General features: G+C 32.2%; 1 protein-coding gene and 1 long non-coding RNA gene across 2 annotated transcripts; both read left to right on the top strand.

The window, feature by feature from the left end:
* Positions 1-270: 270 nt before the first annotated feature.
* On the top strand, positions 271-514 carry LOC127903814 (uncharacterized). The gene is made up of 2 exons (XR_008056675.1): positions 271-340; positions 441-514. It is a non-coding gene; the product is annotated as an uncharacterized LOC127903814 (long non-coding RNA).
* A 10,842-nt stretch (positions 515-11,356) lies between these two features.
* On the top strand, positions 11,357-13,504 carry LOC102630642 (caffeic acid 3-O-methyltransferase-like). Its single transcript, XM_052445004.1, has 4 exons — positions 11,357-11,880; positions 12,116-12,429; positions 12,864-12,928; positions 13,030-13,504. The coding sequence occupies exons 1-4, from the start codon at positions 11,471-11,473 to the stop codon at positions 13,324-13,326; spliced, it is 1,086 nt and encodes a 361-aa protein (XP_052300964.1). The 5' UTR covers positions 11,357-11,470; the 3' UTR covers positions 13,327-13,504.
* The last annotated feature ends 4,934 nt before the right edge of the window (positions 13,505-18,438 follow it).

Below are 18,438 nucleotides of genomic sequence, written 5' to 3'. Positions count from 1 at the left end.
TAGAAACCCTAGAGGTGTACTTCTGAAACTCGTACACTGTCATGGAATTTTTTTTTTTTAATTTCATTGGTTAAATTTACTTTTTGATTGACATTACCGAATCTTAGAACTACAAAATGACATAGGCTTTATTCTCGAGTGGGGCAAATCACATGCATGTAGCCGTATGTTCACCATCTTCGAATTGGGGATATAGTTATTATTTTTGTATTCCCTCCAAGTGTTTGATAAAAAGCCTGAATCAATCTTGGCGCTTTAATTATTGCAGGCCATTTCTACCTATGAGGAGCCAAGGAATATGAAGCTTATTATATTCATTCGGAAAGCAAAGCTTAATGAGGTGTTGTATTTAATCTTGCTTATGCTTAGTCTAGGTGTACAATTCATCTGTCACATATTGTTCAATTTATGTTGACATAATGTTGCTTTGCTTTTTGAAGGACTGGGTTGTGTAAACTTACAGGAGATTCAAGGATTGTGAGAATCTAAATCTATATTTTATATTTTATATGAATTTGGCTTATTGAAATTATATTCCAATTGAATAATCAATGAATAATGAAATTTACTTTTGTGATTTTAAAAGATAGATGGAGTAAAATTATGTCAAAGGCTTACACATATTTCTTCCAAGATACAATTTGGAACTTTGTGCTTTGAAGATGAATTGTAAACTTTATTGTAATTTCAAGAATTCAACAGGCTTCATTGCTTTTTTATCTACAAATGATGCACTTGAGCACTAGTTACAGAATAGTAATTAGCAGTATATCTTGATCTTTGGCAGTATCTACAAGGCTGATGCTAGTGAAGCTCCAATAATATTACCGCCTTAAAATATTACCATTTTCACTTTTGATTTTTTCAGGATCTGGGCTCTGTGCAGGAGAGTATGTTACTCTAGGATGGAATAAAGTAAGTGGTTGGTTAACTAGTGGGAAAAAATTACACATCTGGGAATTTTTTTTAAAATTTTAATTTTTAAAGGGAAAAAATCATTTATGAGATCAATTATCTATCTTGTTGACCTTTATTCTTGTAATTAAGGTCCATCTGAAGTTGATTGCTTGTTTTTCAGAAAGATGATCTGAAGGCTGTGATTGATTACTTGTGGGTTGATGGAAATGTCTCTATGATTGGTTTATGGTGCCGTTCAATTGGTACTGTCACTAGGTATGGGTTGATGGAAATGTCTCTATGATTGGTTTATGGTGCTATTCAATTGGTGCTGTCACTATGTATATTTATTTGTTGTGAGCTTTATCTTCCTTTCTCCATTAGTTGTGATGAATAATGAAGTTTAGTAAACTTCTAATTGATGGTCTAACCACTATTGAACCTAGAAGATTTAAGGCTAGCTATTAGCTAAAGGATATGCTCAAAAGGAAATGGTTAATTTTAAGAAAGGTTTCCCACTTGTAGTCAGACATGCTTCAGTAAGGGTGTTGTTAGCTTTGACAACAGTTCATGACATGGAGCTTGATCAACTTGATATTAAAACTCCTTTCTTGCATGGAAGGCTATAAAAAGAGATTTTGATGATTCAACCAGGGGGGTATGTGGATCTAAAGAGTACTAATTATGCATGTTTGTTGAACAAATCATTGTATGGGTCAAAACAATTCCCTAGGCAGTAGTATCTCAGGTATGATGAGTTCATGATTTCTCATAGATTCGTTAGATGCTGTTTTAATTGTTATGTTTACTACAAGTCATCGAAAACTAATCTTTATATATACTTGCTGCTGTACGTGGATGATATATTGATAGCTTGTAAACAGAGAAGTGAAATTGAAGCCTTAAAGCTGCTGCTCAATTCAGAGTTTGATATGAAAAACTTAGGACATGCAAAGAAGATCTTAGGTACGAAGATAATGAGAAACAGAAGAGAGGGAACAATTTTTCTCTCACAAGAGAAATATTTACAATAAGTGCTTAGCACCTTTGGGATGCAACACTGTAAATCTGTCATAAAACCATTGCCATCTCACTTCATACTATCAAATCAGCAATACCCTAAAACAGATAAAGAAAGGGGCTGAAATGGTAAATATTCCTTATGCCAATGCTGTAGGGTGCATGATGTATGCTATGGTCCTAACAAGACTTGATATTTCAGGTGCTCTAAGCATTGCAAGCAGATATATGTTCAGCATCTAGTAAGGAGCATTGGAAAGCAATCAAATAGATATTGATGTACTTAAATAGTACTATAAAAAATGGACTACTGTATGGCAGATCAAATGGAATAAATGGTGGATTATGGGGTCATATGGACTCAGATTTTGTTGGTAATTATGATAGGAGAAGGTCCTTAACAGGGTATAGATTCATGTTGAATGCCTGCATTATAAACTGGAAAACAGGTCTCCAACATGTTATTTTTATGTCAACAATAGAGGCTGAATACACTAAAGCTACAGATGCAGTCAAGGAAACTTTATGGCTCAAAGGAATGTTGGCTAAGTTGGGATGCTTCAAAAGAATATTGATATCCACTGTGACAGATCAAGTGAAATTACTTGAGTAAAAATCCAGTTCATCATGAGAGAACCAAGCGTGGTGATGTCAAATTACACACTTTATAAGGAATGAAGTGTCCAAAGCAGTGATAAAAATGGAGAAGGTTCATACTGACGGCAACCCTGCAGACATGCTTACGAAGGTAAATCATATCTAAGTTCAAGGTTTGCATGAACAAGGCTGGTTTGTGCAATATTTGAAGTTGCAGAGGGAAGAGCAGAAAATCTAAACAGGTTTTGATTTTTTTAAGGTAGAGATTTGTTAAGTACAAGTGAAACAAATCAAGTGTTGACAAAACGACAAGAATGGAATGTGTTTTGGTGGTTAATGACTTAAACAAAACAACCAGCTAATCTGTGTTTCATTGAGATTTAATTTTGCTTAATTAAAAGACAATAAGCTTTGCCATTTTGGGCTTAATGAAACTCGACCAGTGACATATAAAGGTTGTTAAGAGGTCGTCATTACACATGCTTCTCATGTGCAATACTATCAAGCTTCTGGGTTTGTTATAAGCTGTTAACACAACTGATTATGGTGCAACAAATAGAGAGACCTAGAGAATTCAAGAGAGGGAGATAGCTTGAGAGAAGAGAGTTCTCTTATTCCTTGAATCTTGCTTTGAAAATCTCTTTGTAAAGAAACTTGAATCAATTAATAAAGCTAATCAGTTTGTTCCTCTCGTGGATGTTAGTAAATGAAAATTACCTTAACCACGTAATTGATTGTGTCTTGTGATTCCTTGCTGATTTGTATGTTGTTTTGGTAAATTCTGGTTTGATCATTTATGTGTTCATGTTCAGATTCTTAATTAGCTTCTCAGATAATATTTTAAGCATCTTGTTATTTAAATAATTATTTGCAAGATCATTGCAAAGGTATTAAATATTACTTTAAAATTGTAGTAACAATAATATTATAAAAGTAAAGAAAAATAAGGGTATAAATGTCAATTATTTAACAACGGGGATGTTTTTAAGATATTCTTTAAATTATAAAGTGTAAATAGACACTTAAATCAAATAAGAGGTATTAAATAAGCGTTTGATGGGAATGAACACCATTATATATTAAAAGAATTAAGATCATTATTTTGATGTATATAATAATTACGTGATGTATATAATAAGTCCATTATATGATCGACACACATGAAAATGATCAATAACAGTACGGGATGCATATATTACAGAGCTCAAAACCATCACGACTTATGCAAGTAACAAGAATCGAGAATATTATGGGATGTAAATGTGCACTAAAATAACCTATTATTAGGTAGGTTGGATTGATCATGATAGAGAAATCCATAAATTAAATAATAAAAAATTATGAGTCTTATCATGAAATTCATCAACATTAAGCTAAATGATAGGTTTTTAATGTTGAGGAAGTATACTTGTTCTATATAAATGTTTCTTGATATATTGTATATCTCACATTTATGAATGGATATATTTTTAAAATAATGAAAAATAGTGACTAGAAAAAAAATTGGAAAAGAAGAAAGAAAGTGCCTTAAACAAATATTTTTCATTGATAACTTTAGAGCAATCAAACATATTCTTCACATCAAGTAATTAATATTATAAATGGTCTCAACATCATGATATCTAGTTAGTCAATCTATTATGTGTGAAAATTACAATATGCAGATTAATTGTGCCTCTTAAAACGACCTATTAGTCAGTAGGTTTAAAGGATCTTATTAGTGGGACTCATAAATTAAATAATAAAAAATTTATGAGTTTTATTATGAAATCAATTGAATATTATGTCAAATGACAATTGATGCTGAGGTAATTTATTTCTCCCACACAAATTTTTTTCAATATAATGTAGATCTCATGTTTATGAATGAGAACATTTTTAGAACTCAAAAGAATTAATAAGCAAGTTAAAAAAATTGGAAAAAAAATAATGAAGTGGCTTAAAAAAATTTTTATTGATAAATTCAAAGCAATCAAATTATTCAAATCTCATCTTCGCACCACATAATTAATATTTTAAGAGTGATAACATTGTCAAAAACTCTTATATAAATTTATCTTATACAAGTTGATGTGGCATTAATTCATTGATTGAATGAAAATATAAAATCATATAAATAAATTATGTAGACCAAGTGAAATTTAATTCAACTAATTTTATCATATCATGTCAATTTATACAAAATAAATTTATACAAAAACTTATTCCTATATCATTACTCATATTTTAAATGGTCCCAATACCACATACTATCTAAGTCGTCAATCTGTTAATAATGAAAAGGACGATACGCCAATTAATGTGCCTCTTAAAACTGATTGTTATTTATTGTCACCCAGCATCATAATATCATGTTACGTCAGAAATTGTCCCTAATTATTTCCATTCACCGGCTTCAATTGACTTATAACAATAACAACCAATAGCGTGCCCTTAGGACTGGGATGGACCAAAAAGTCACATTAGGGCATAGACATGAATCAAAATTTTTAAAGTTTACTGTGAAAGGGTACAGTTACAGGCTTATGGAATTTCGGGCTTTATAATTTATAAATTAAAAATTAATTTATTATTTATATAGTTATAATTTTTAATTATTATTTATAGTTTATTATATTGTGTTGTAAGTATTTTATGTATTATGTATAAATAATTATTTTTAATTTAAGTTTTTTTTTTACTTTTGGCTATATTAAAAATTTATTTAAAAATTAATGGAAGCCCAAGAACTTGGATGGGCTAGTACAGGGGTTCGGTCTATTATCAACAACATAAATTTTGGCCTGGGCTTAAAAAATCTTGTTCTAGACCAGCAATTTGCCATCTTACTGGGACTTTCTCACTTTATTTTCCCACGGTAATTTATCTTGTGCAGTGTGCACGCTTGTATCCATTCATACTTTTCTTTCTCTTGAAAATCTTATGTGTTCGGGGGATTTTCCTACGGGATTAATGATGTGTTTACATTTTAAATTGGAGTGGGAATTTTGAAGAGTATAAATCCTGAAATTAGGAGTTGGAGTGAGAGTTGGAGTAAGTTGTTTACTTACACTATAATCAGAACATGAAATTGGGAATAAATGATTTTAAATTATAATTTTATCCTTATTTAAATGTTATATTTTTTAATTATAAAATTAATAAAAATAGATTTAAAAAATAAAATATTTATTTTATTATATTTGTAAATTAATAATGAATATTAATATTCTTAATTATGTAAATAATTTTTTTATTAATTTTAATTTTAATTAAGTAAATAAAAAATTATTATTAAGAGCAACACAAATGAAACATTATTATTAATAATATAATACAAAATTAATATTTTCTTAGAATAAAATATTGAGTATTATTACAGTAATGACATAGCAACTCATAAGAACAGTCAAGAACCCATTAAATTATTTGTCACTCAACTATAAGCAAATCTAGTTCATATTCTGAAAGAGATAAACAAACATCAACATATTGTTCACGGGATACATTAGATCAATTAAAGAAAGAAGAAATGTATAAGTTGAGAACGGCAAAAAGTAAATCCAAATAACTTTGCGGGTTTTTTCAATGCTGCTAAAGCTGTCCTCTTGAATTCTGATCTTCTTCTTCTTTTTCTCTCTAATGTGTTTAATGATAAGTCCTTACCGCAGTTTTATGTGGTTCGCGCCTCCTTTTATAACTAAAAACTAGGGTAAACAAAAGTCTCGGGTGTGCATGAGTTAAATTAGAAAACTGCATATCGCAATTCTGCAACTGACCCATGCTAAGTTTTCTCCCTCAGTGCTCCAGGATTGCTATAGCAATGGTTGCTCTAACAACGGTTAGAACACTGCACTGTTCTCGGTTGTGTTTAACTTCTTTTGTGGCTATATTCTTTCCTCCTCTTGCTGGTCTAATATCACAGCATCCCTTCATGAATTATAAACTTCTGAAAACCTACAATTATGCACATGTTTTGAGTACAAATTACTTTAATTCAAAGGCACCAAAGCCATCCATGGGCACATTATGGAAATGACAGATATAGTTGCTCAACTCAAGTCTTTAGAAATTGACATTTCTGAGTTTTTTTTAGTTCACTTTATCATTAATTCACACCTATATGAATATGGACCTTTCAGAATCTCCTATAACACATATAAAATAAAATAAAAAGTAGTCTATCAATGAACTTTTGCCTTTGTCTGTGCAAAAGGAGGAAAGGCTGAATCAGGAAAAGATGGAAAGTATCATATATTGACTCATGGAAAGAAAAATGACAAAGGGGAAAAGAAAAGGAAAAACGTCTCTAATCAAATCAACAAGGATGTTGTTAAGTGCTTTTTTTCTAAAAGGAAAAGGCGCATGAAGAAGGCTTGCCCCAAATGCAAGACTTGGCTTAAAAAGAAAGGTAATTATATATCTCTAGCGTGTTACAAATCTAATATGGTTCAAATTTCTCAAAATACTTGGTGAATTGACTCTGGTTCTACTATCATTGTTGCTAATACCATGCAGGTTTCTTAAACCAAAGGAAACCGATGAACAATTAATGTATAATCTATTCAAGAAATAAAATGCCTCCATATGTTAAAGTTAAGGGGACCTACAGACTTGGTCTTAATTATGGCTTTGTCTTAGACCTTGGGAAAACCTTTTATATTTTATTATTTTCTAGAATCCTTATCTGTTTCAAGACTTTTACCTCTTGGTTTTACTTTTAATTTCATTTAGATATCTTTTCATTTGTTTAAAGACTCTATTGTTATTAGTGATGGAATATTAGATGATAGTTTGTTTAAACTTTATTTAAATCCTATTTTTGATTATAACCTTATGACTTTGCATGGGAATATTAGTACAAAGAGAGGTTTTAAATGAAAAATCCTCTATGTTATGGCATAGGGGATTAGGTCATACTCTCATCGAGCGAATTAAAAGATTAATAAAGGACGGCATCCTTAAGACTCTTGACTTTATTAATCTTTGTACTTTTGTGGACTGCTTTAAGGGAAAGCATACCAATAAGACCAAGAAAGGTGGCACAAGGAGTTCTAAAATTACGCACACTTATATTTGTGGCCCATGTCTAGAAGTGTGCTTAAATGGTATGAAATACTTTATCTCCTTTATTGACGATTATTCATGTTATACGTGTCTCTACTTTTTTTATGATAAAGGTGAAGCATTAGATGCTTCTAAAATTTGAAAGTAGAAATAGAGAAACAATTAGGAAAATAAATTAAAATCAATAGATTAAATAGAGGTGGAGAATATTATGGTTGGTACATGGGATAAGGATAAAAACCAGGCCCATTTGTTAGGTTTCTAAATTAAGAAGGCATTGTTGCTCAATACATAATGTCATGCATGCCGTATCAAAATGGTGTAGCAGAAAAATAAAACCAAACATTAATGTACATGGTCTTGAGTATGATATGCAACTTCAGTCTCCCATTATTCTTGTGGAGTGAAGCTCTAAAAACTATTGTATATGTGTTAAATAGAGTTCCACCAAAAGTTGCTCCTAAAACACCTTCTGAATTATGAAAAGGTTGGAAACCTAGTTTAAGACATGTGCATGAATGGTGTTGTCCCGCTGAAGTTAGAGTATACAAACCACAAGAGAAAAAGTTAGACCTAGGACAGTTAATAGTTTTTTCATTGGCTATACGAAAGGTCTAAGGGGTATAGATTCTATTAACCATCCCATAATTCTAAAATTGTAAAAGCATGAAATGCACATTTTCTAGAGAGTGATACAAATAATAGGACTAGTCAATCTCAAAACTTAGTTTTGAGCGAGATCCAAGTACAGAATCTACTCTTGAATCTTCACGAAAATTAGTTGTAATTCAAGATAATCACCAATATTTACAAGATTATCAATAACTAATTCTTGAAGTGTCACATCACGTAGAAAGCAATCCTGAGGATACAGTTATCGAAAATCCTCTTCAAAATGATGTTGATGTAACATTAAGGAGATCTACAAGGATGAGAAAACTTGCAATTACTTCTGATTATATTGTATACTTATAAGAATCTAACATTGACATTAGTGCTGAAGGTGCCCTACTATATTTTTACAGGCCATGAGTTGTAGTAAATCCATGTTATGGCATAATGTCATAAATGATAAGATGGATTCAATGGCTAATAACTAAGCTTAGCATATTGTAGAATTGCCTAAAAAAGCAAAAGCCATTGGCTATAAATGGGTTTTTAAAACCAAAAGAAATTCCTCATGCAATATCAAAAGATATAAAACTTGACTTGTAGCCAATGGATTCACTCAACAAGAAAGATTGATTATCATGAAACTTTCTCTCTAGTCTCTAATAAAGATTCCTTTTGGATAATCATGGCATTTGGTGGCTTATTTTGATACGGAATTACATCAAATGGACTTCAAAACCACTTTCCTCAATGGAGATCTAAAGGAAGAGGTTTACACAAAACAATTAGAAGGGCTCATCTTAAGTGAAAATAGTCACTTAGTTTGTAAGCATAAGATTAAAACAAGCTTCTCGTTAGTGGTATTTAAAGTTCCATGACATAATTTCTTCATTTGGTTTCATGGAGAATATTATGGATCAATATATATATCGTGAGGTCAGTGGAAGAAAAAGCATTTTCTTAGTCCTATATGTAGATGATATTTTGCTTTCTTTAAGTGACTTGGGCTTGTTTCATGGGGTTAAATATTTTCTCTCACAACAATTTGATATGAAAGATATAACTGAGACTTCTTATATCATTGGTTTAAAAATTCAAAGAGATAGATCCCGAGGGATATTAGGATTATCTCAAGAAACCTATCAATAAAGTTCTTGAGAGATTTCGTATGAAAGATTATTCATCTAGTATGGCCTATTATCAAAGGTGACAAATTTAGTTTAAAGCAGTGCCGAGAGAATAAAATTCTAAGGGAACAGATGACCAATATTCCTTATGCAGAGTTTAATGTATGCTTTGGGTTGCATAAGCCCTAACATTGCATTTACAATAAGAATGTTGGGAAGATATCAATCTAATTCAAGTTTGGAACACAGAAGAACTACAAATTTTTAGCAAGTTTCTATAGCAAAGAGTAACTAAAGTGGAAATTGAAGAAAGCATATCAGCACTAAGTACTTAGCTCTTAGAGAGCATATTAGATCACAAAATGTGGTTATTGAACATATCACTACCAAATAGATGATTACAGATCCATTGACGAAGGGATTACCAGTAAAGTTGTATAAGGAACATATAGAGAACACGGGATGCAATTTTTTTATATAATTTTATGTAAGTGAGATACCATGTTTTATGTACTAGTTTTTCAATTGACTCTAAATTTTTAATTTATCAAATTGTCATCTCATATGATTTTTATACATAAGGTTTAAACAACGACTATATGTATAGATATTTAAATAAAATAAAAAAAGGACCATGAATGAGTATTTGGAAGCTTATTCATAAAGTATATCCCACATTAAGTACTCACTTTAGGACAAGACTATATTGTAATGCGTGGAAGGCAATACTTGTTTTTAAAGAACTTGCCACAATGATTCATGGTTTTTCAATTTTTAGTTTGAGTATAAAGTTAAAACATTTAGAGAAAATTAAAGATTATGAGTTTGTAGTGAGGTGGACAAAGTGTGAGAATGTAAGACACGTTTTTGTGTCCTTAAGTGGTAATAATTACCATTAGGTAATTATGTTTTAGTTAATTTAAACTTTTTGTCCTTATTTTATTTATCATCGTTATTACATTTATTTAAATTTAAAAATTTAATATATGAGCAGTTTAAAGAGAAGTTATATTAACTTCCACTATTCCTAATATCTCTCTACATGTTACAGTGGTTAACAAAATTTAAACGATTATGGCCCATCTCTTTCCCTTGCATATATATTCTTCTTGATGGGAGAAGAAGTGAACATATTTCAGAAAATAATAAAATTGAAAGCTCCCTATTTTAACAACTTAGTCCTATATATTTCATCTACTCACCGGAATAGTGGTGTTAGATAGATTGAAAAAATTCAAGTAAAATTATAAAATAAAACTTAGTATCTAAGAGAATCTGATAACTATGGTTGGAGGTAAGTTCCTATGCTTCTGCTTGATTTTTATGAAATCAAATAATCTTATAATGGTAACAAGTTATTTTCAAATGACGATCACATTCAATTATTATGAAATATGGTATATTTTAACAATGTAACAAATACTTTGTTTTCCCTGTAGCTATCAGAACATGGTTGATGGATTATTTGGAACCTATCGCGTCCTCAACAAGGGCCAAAGCTATCGGTAAGTAAGAAAGAAAAATTAAACGAATCACGACCATAATCAATTACTTTGAAAATAGGTTATATTTTCAAATGGAAATAAATACTCATTCAACGCGAAAACAATCGATGGTTAGTTGATGAATTTGTTTGAAATCTACTGCCCGCGGATATGTGCTACAGCTGTTGATAAGTATAGAAAAACGATATATTTTAAATACTGATGTTGAAAGCTCTTCTTTCTTTTTTCGAAGCAGATATGAAAGAATGGTGAGGCAATTTGGAAACTGACATGCAGCCAAAGCTGGTGCAAATTGCAATAATATTTCAGAGTCAAAAAAAGTAGGTACCCAGGTTTCCCATCTTTGTGATCACTGTCGAGAGTGGGACAGAAAATGTCATTGCAGAATTGAAAAGTCGGATAAAACATTTAAATTGAAGACTTAGAAGACAAGTGGTGAATGATTCCCTTGTTAAAACTGATGCGTTTGTTTTCAATTGGTTGATGACATAACTATGATTGTGATGAGTGGGGCTATTTACATATATAAAAGCGGCAAAGCTACCAAAACCTACATTTATAACTAATATATCTATACGTGTATCTATATAGTTATATACTGAGCGCTCATCAACATCATCCATTGCCATTTTGTTAATTTCAGCATATCCTACTCCGAGAATTAAGATGAGTTCATTCCATGACCAACTCATGAAACCACCAAACGATGAGGAAGATTTCATGCTGATCATGGAGCTTGCCCACAGCTCATTACTTCCGATGACCATGAAAGCTATCATCGAGCTTGGTGTGTTAGAGATTTTAGCTAAAGCTAGTCCATCTCAGCTTTCTTCTTCTGAGATTGCATCTCAGCTGCCCACAAATAACCAAGAAGCCTCAACAGTGCTTGATCGAATGTTACGACTCCTTGCTAGTTACTCTTTCCTAACATATAATCTTGTCACAAATAAAGATGGAAATGTTTGCGGAGTATATGGTTTAGCGTCCGTTTGCAGATATTTGCTTCCAAATGAAGACGGAGTTTCTCTTGCTCCCATTTTCCTCTTAGCTCGGGAGAAAGTTTCTGTAGATCCTTGGTTTGTTTTCTAATTTCTCTGCGACATCTTTCATGAGTCATGAAAATTCCTTCATAACATTGTGAAGCACTCTTTACATTGTTGTAAAAGGGTATCTTTCCGTACGAAATTTGTGCTGACGTTCACATATGAGTATTTTCAATCTTTCATATACATTATTTCCATTCATTTTCTTTTTTCTTTTTTTTTAATTTCAGTATCTGTGAAAGAAATTTTATATCCCCGAATTGAATAGGTACCACTTGAAAGATTGTTTATTGGAAGGGACCCTACCTTTTATGAAGGCACATAATACAAAAAATCCATTTGAGTATGCTATGAAAGATGCTAGAAGACGGAACCTCTTCAATCAATCAATGAGCAATCATACGGCTTTAGTTATGAAGAAAATTCTTGAAATCTACAAAGGATTTGAAGAGATAAACCAATTGGTAGATGTTGCCGGTGGTTTAGGTGCTAATCTCAGCTTACTAGTTTCTAAATACCCACAAATTCGGGGTATTAACTTTGACTCGCCTCATGTCATTAAAGATGCACCTTCTTATCCAGGTATTCATTAATTTAAAAGAAAAAATTAGCGGCGCTTCGGTAGTTTGGTGAAATAATAATAAAAACTTTTTTATTTTTATTAGAGATGGTCATATAGATCCACTTTTTTATATTTATGCCGAAATGCAAGATAGTTAGGTTATTAAAGTAAAAAAATAGTTAGGTTATTATAGAAAAAAAAAGAAAGAATTATCCTAAAAAAATTTATGCCTATAATTTCAAAAATATGAGATTTCTATGATCATTTCACCAAACTTTCGAGTGTCACAGTCGTTTCCCCTCAATTTAAATATAAAATAACATGATATATATTTTTCTTTACATATTGTAATTTTTTTTTAAATCGTGCTATTTTGAGTTATATATTTCGCTTAATTATCAGTTACAACATTATATATAATTTGCTTTTTCCTTTTTCTTAATTTCGCTTCTAGGTGTGGAGCATGTTGGAGGAGATATGTTTGTTGAAGTGCCTAAAGGAGAAGCTATTTTTCTGAAGGTTAGTTCTCCAATTAATTTTTCCACTTGCCAACATATATGTTAACTCTGCATAAATTCTGGAAACTAATATAGGAAATTAATTTTCATATAAATCTTCAGTTGATACTTCATGACTGGAGTGATGACCAATGTGTGAAGATACTGAAGAATTGCTACGATGCTCTTCCAGAATTCGGGAAGGTCATTGTGGTAGACTCTTTAATACCAGAGTCCCTTGAGACTGATATTTTAAGCAGGCTTGTTTATCTGCTTGACATACAAATGTACACTATATTTCCTGGGGCAAAGGAGAGGACAGTAGAGGAGTTGAAGGCTCTGGCGACAAAAGCTGGATTTACAGCTGTTAAACTTGTCTGTCGTGGTTACAGCTGTTGGCTTGTTGAACTCTACAAATGATCCGAGCTTTGACAAGCGTACAGGTCATTTAAAGGTTCTAATTTAATTAAATAAAATAAAATGCCGACGCCAGTCCTAATTATTTTGCCAGCATCGGCTTCTATTTCTTGTCATGTTTCAGTGACTCTTCTTAATGCTTGCGTGCAAAAGTAACTTAATAAAATCTTAGGTTGGATAATCCTGGCTTGTTTGGCTTACCTTCAACTCCTTATTTTGATATTGCGTTTTGCGCGTTCTAAAACAAATTATTGATCAATTTCTCCTAATGAAGCACCATAAATTAAGGGTGGGCATCGGATCGGATTCGGGTCAATTCAATCCAATCCGAACTGATCTGAATATGTTCGGATCGGATTGGGATTGACCTCTCAATCCGATCGGATAGAAACTTTGCAATCCGATCGGATTTGATTCGGTTCGGATCGGATCCGGATCGATCCGATCGGATTGCACTTAAAATTAAAAAGAATATATAACTTAAACATAAATAAGAAATAAAAATTGAAAAACAGCCCTAAATCCCTTAAATTCCCAAATCAAAAGAGAAAAGAATCGATGCATCACCCACAAACACAACCGACAGCCGCATAACCCACGAACACAACCAATCACTTTGAGAAAAAAAAATCTGCAGCTGTCGTCGATGCCCCAGCTGCATGCCGACGGCATCCCAGCCGACAACCGTTGAGCCCGTGAATTGCACCGTTGCCACGCTACCAGCCGAAGCCTCATGCAAGAGTCTTAAACTCAGCCGCTGCATTTATTTGCTTATTGCAAGGGTTTCTAATGGAGTCGGATCCATCAAAACTTGTAAGGTGCAGAGGTTATAACTTATGTGGATAGGTTTCTTGACTTTGAAAAGCTTGTAGAGTTTTGGGTCTTTTGAATTGCTTCTGATTTTGTTTTTCCCTGTAGATAATTCTCCTTGTTTTTTGGTGATTGTAAGGTTGACTGCTTGATTTAGGTTTCCTAATTTTGGGAGGCAATTGTTACCAAAGACATCAACAAAATAATTGATGTTAAAATGAAAACACTTTCAATTTGCTGTCTTTTTTTTCTCCATTTGCTGGCTTGCTGCGTTTTTCTTTTATTTGTGTGATTTCAAATTTGTGTTGCAACTTGTAGGTGCTCCAAATTCTTCTGATCTGTTCAAACATATCCAAATCCGATTTCAATATGATGTTACCGATCCGAAACGAATCCGAATAAAAATCCAATCCGAATTCGATCCGAAATTTTTATTCGGATCGGATTTTTATTCGGATTACATTCGAATGACTTTTTCATTAATCCGAATAATCCGAAATCCGATCGGATTGATCCGAATCCGATTTTGCCCATCCTACCATAAATTATCGAAGACGTAAGTCCACGTGTATGCTGAGACAAATGACATTATGGTTATTGATAGGAATCACATAAAGATAACCGTTCAAAATTAAATTCATTGTGTCATTCTGACATGTAAATATGACAGGAATCAATAGCATTATACAATACATATACAAAAATGATTAAGATTATTATGAGATGTACATATAAAAATGATCAAGAGCATTATCTCATATAAATATGAAAATTATCAGGACCATTATATCAATTTATTATGAAAAAATAAAAAATATTATATTTGATTATTTATCTTTGTTAAGTTTTGTTCTCTTGTTTAAACATAGGCCTTTAAATTGCATTCACAGTACTAGAGTTCAATTCATATACCGAGTGTTTTCACATTTGGTATAAAAGCCCATGAGCCCAATTGGAATGATCTAAATTTAAGACCCAAAACCCTCATGTTTTTGTTTTCATCTTTAAGCCCAACATAGTTCATGTTTTATTTTTAATCTTCTTTGCTTATATAATTTACATTACTTAATTTAGTTAACAATAGAGATGTGAAGGATTTAAGGGAACAGACCAAATTAAAAAGAAAGAAAGAAAAAGAGATAGAGGGAAAAGAACGAAAGCAAAAGGAAGAGAGTAGAAGAACGTGGAGAAGAGAGAGTGAGAGAGTTGAAGGGGAGAGAGAGAGAGGGTCAAAGTGTTAAGCAATTTGTCTCACGATTTAAAATAAGTTTTGGGGTATAAATGAATATGCTTGAGGCAACCCTTGCACTATGAGGACAAACACCTACCATGACTGTCCCCTGTGTGATGATTTTTAGTCTAGAGTCCTACAATAATAAACACATGATAGATTTGTTTTTTTTTTTTTATCATGCATTTATGATATAGTTGTGATAGAAAATTATCTATCAAAAACCTACGATAAACTTATAGTAAATTATTTAACTATAAAAACTGTATAACTGATTCTTTTATTTTTACTTCAATTGCGCGGGTTCGACTTTGTTTTGAAAAATATTTTATTACAAAAAATAAAGGGGAATGTTGTCATTTCCTAGATTATTCAAACGACAGCGTTTAGGGAAAAATAAATTAAACAAATGAAAGACCAAACGCTATTCATTTCATATCGATATTTTTAGTTTTTACAAGTGTTAAAGCGAAATCCAAACACACTCTTCTCTCACTCTCACAGCAAACCCATCGCTTGAAATCCTTGCACCACCTTTAAACACCGTCGATTTTGATAACCCAAACCCTTTAGTATGGAGAACCCACCGAACACGTGTTGCCACCCTCAAATTCAAAACCTAAACTGGGAACCCACCATCAATTGAGCACGTTAGAACCTGATTGTCCGACTGATACAGGTAATTATTGTTCGAACCCTAGAAGAGAAGTTAGAAACCCTAGAGGTGTACTTCTGAAACTCGTACACTGTCATGGAATTTTTTTTTTTTAATTTCATTGGTTAAATTTACTTTTTGATTGACATTACCGAATCTTAGAACTACAAAATGACATAGGCTTTATTCTCGAGTGGGGCAAATCACATGCATGTAGCCGTATGTTCACCATCTTCGAATTGGGGATATAGTTATTATTTTTGTATTCCCTCCAAGTGTTTGATAAAAAGCCTGAATCAATCTTGGCGCTTTAATTATTGCAGGCCATTTCTACCTATGAGGAGCCAAGGAATATGAAGCTTATTATATTCATTCGGAAAGCAAAGCTTAATGAGGTGTTGTATTTAATCTTGCTTATGCTTAGTCTAGGTGTACAATTCATCTGTCACATATTGTTCAATTTATGTTGACATAATGTTGCTTTGCTTTTTGAAGGACTGGGTTGTGTAAACTTACAGGAGATTCAAGGATTGTGAGAATCTAAATCTATATTTTATATTTTATATGAATTTGGCTTATTGAAATTATATTCCAATTGAATAATCAATGAATAATGAAATTTACTTTTGTGATTTTAAAAGATAGATGGAGTAAAATTATGTCAAAGGCTTACACATATTTCTTCCAAGATACAATTTGGAACTTTGTGCTTTGAAGATGAATTGTAAACTTTATTGTAATTTCAAGAATTCAACAGGCTTCATTGCTTTTTTATCTACAAATGATGCACTTGAGCACTAGTTACAGAATAGTAATTAGCAGTATATCTTGATCTTTGGCAGTATCTACAAGGCTGATGCTAGTGAAGCTCCAATAATATTACCGCCTTAAAATATTACCATTTTCACTTTTGATTTTTTCAGGATCTGGGCTCTGTGCAGGAGAGTATGTTACTCTAGGATGGAATAAAGTAAGTGGTTGGTTAACTAGTGGGAAAAAATTACACATCTGGGAATTTTTTTTTAAATTTTAATTTTTAAAGGGAAAAAATCATTTATGAGATCAATTATCTATCTTGTTGACCTTTATTCTTGTAATTAAGGTCCATCTGAAGTTGATTGCTTGTTTTTCAGAAAGATGATCTGAAGGCTGTGATTGATTACTTGTGGGTTGATGGAAATGTCTCTATGATTGGTTTATGGTGCCGTTCAATTGGTACTGTCACTAGGTATGGGTTGATGGAAATGTCTCTATGATTGGTTTATGGTGCTGTTCAATTGGTGCTGTCACTATGTATATTTATTTGTTGTGAGCTTTATCTTCCTTTCTCCATTAGTTGTGATGAATAATGAAGTTTAGTAAACTTCTAATTGATGGTCTAACCACTATTGAACCTAGAAGATTTAAGGCTAGCTATTAGCTAAAGGATATGCTCAAAAGGAAATGGTTAATTTTAAGAAAGGTTTCCCACTTGTAGTCAGACATGCTTCAGTAAGGGTGTTGTTAGCTTTGACAACAGTTCATGACATGGAGCTTGATCAACTTGATATTAAAACTCCTTTCTTGCATGGAAGGCTATAAAAAGAGATTTTGATGATTCAACCAGGGGGGTATGTGGATCTAAAGAGTACTAATTATGCATGTTTGTTGAACAAATCATTGTATGGGTCAAAACAATTCCCTAGGCAGTAGTATCTCAGGTATGATGAGTTCATGATTTCTCATAGATTTGTTAGATGCTGTTTTAATTGTTATGTTTACTACAAGTCATCGAAAACTAATCTTTATATATACTTGCTGCTGTACGTGGATGATATATTGATAGCTTGTAAACAGAGAAGTGAAATTGAAGCCTTAAAGCTGCTGCTCAATTCAGAGTTTGATATGAAAAACTTAGGACATGCAAAGAAGATCTTAGGTACGAAGATAATGAGAAACAGAAGAGAGGGAACAATTTTTCTCTCACAAGAGAAATATTTACAATAAGTGCTTAGCACCTTTGGGATGCAACACTGTAAATCTTTCATAAAACCATTGCCATCTCACTTCATACTATCAAATCAGCAATACCCTAAAACAGATAAAGAAAGGGGCTGAAATGGTAAATATTCCTTATGCCAATGTTGTAGGGTGCATGATGTATGCTATGGTCCTAACAAGACTTGATATTTCAGGTGCTCTAAGCATTGCAAGCAGATATATGTTCAGCATCTAGTAAGGAGCATTGGAAAGCAATCAAATAGATATTGATGTACTTAAATAGTACTATAAAAAATGGACTACTGTATGGCAGATCAAATGGAATAAATGGTGGATTATGGGGTCATATGGACTCAGATTTTGTTGGTAATTATGATAGGAGAAGGTCCTTAACAGGGTATAGATTCATGTTGAATGCCTGCATTATAAACTGGAAAAC

The sequence above is a fragment of the Citrus sinensis genome, chromosome 7, assembly GCF_022201045.2.
Source record: "Citrus sinensis cultivar Valencia sweet orange chromosome 7, DVS_A1.0, whole genome shotgun sequence".
Lineage (NCBI taxonomy): Eukaryota > Viridiplantae > Streptophyta > Magnoliopsida > Sapindales > Rutaceae > Citrus > Citrus sinensis.
The sequence above is the reverse complement of the archived record's forward strand: the minus strand, read 5'-3'. Positions and strand labels throughout refer to the sequence as shown.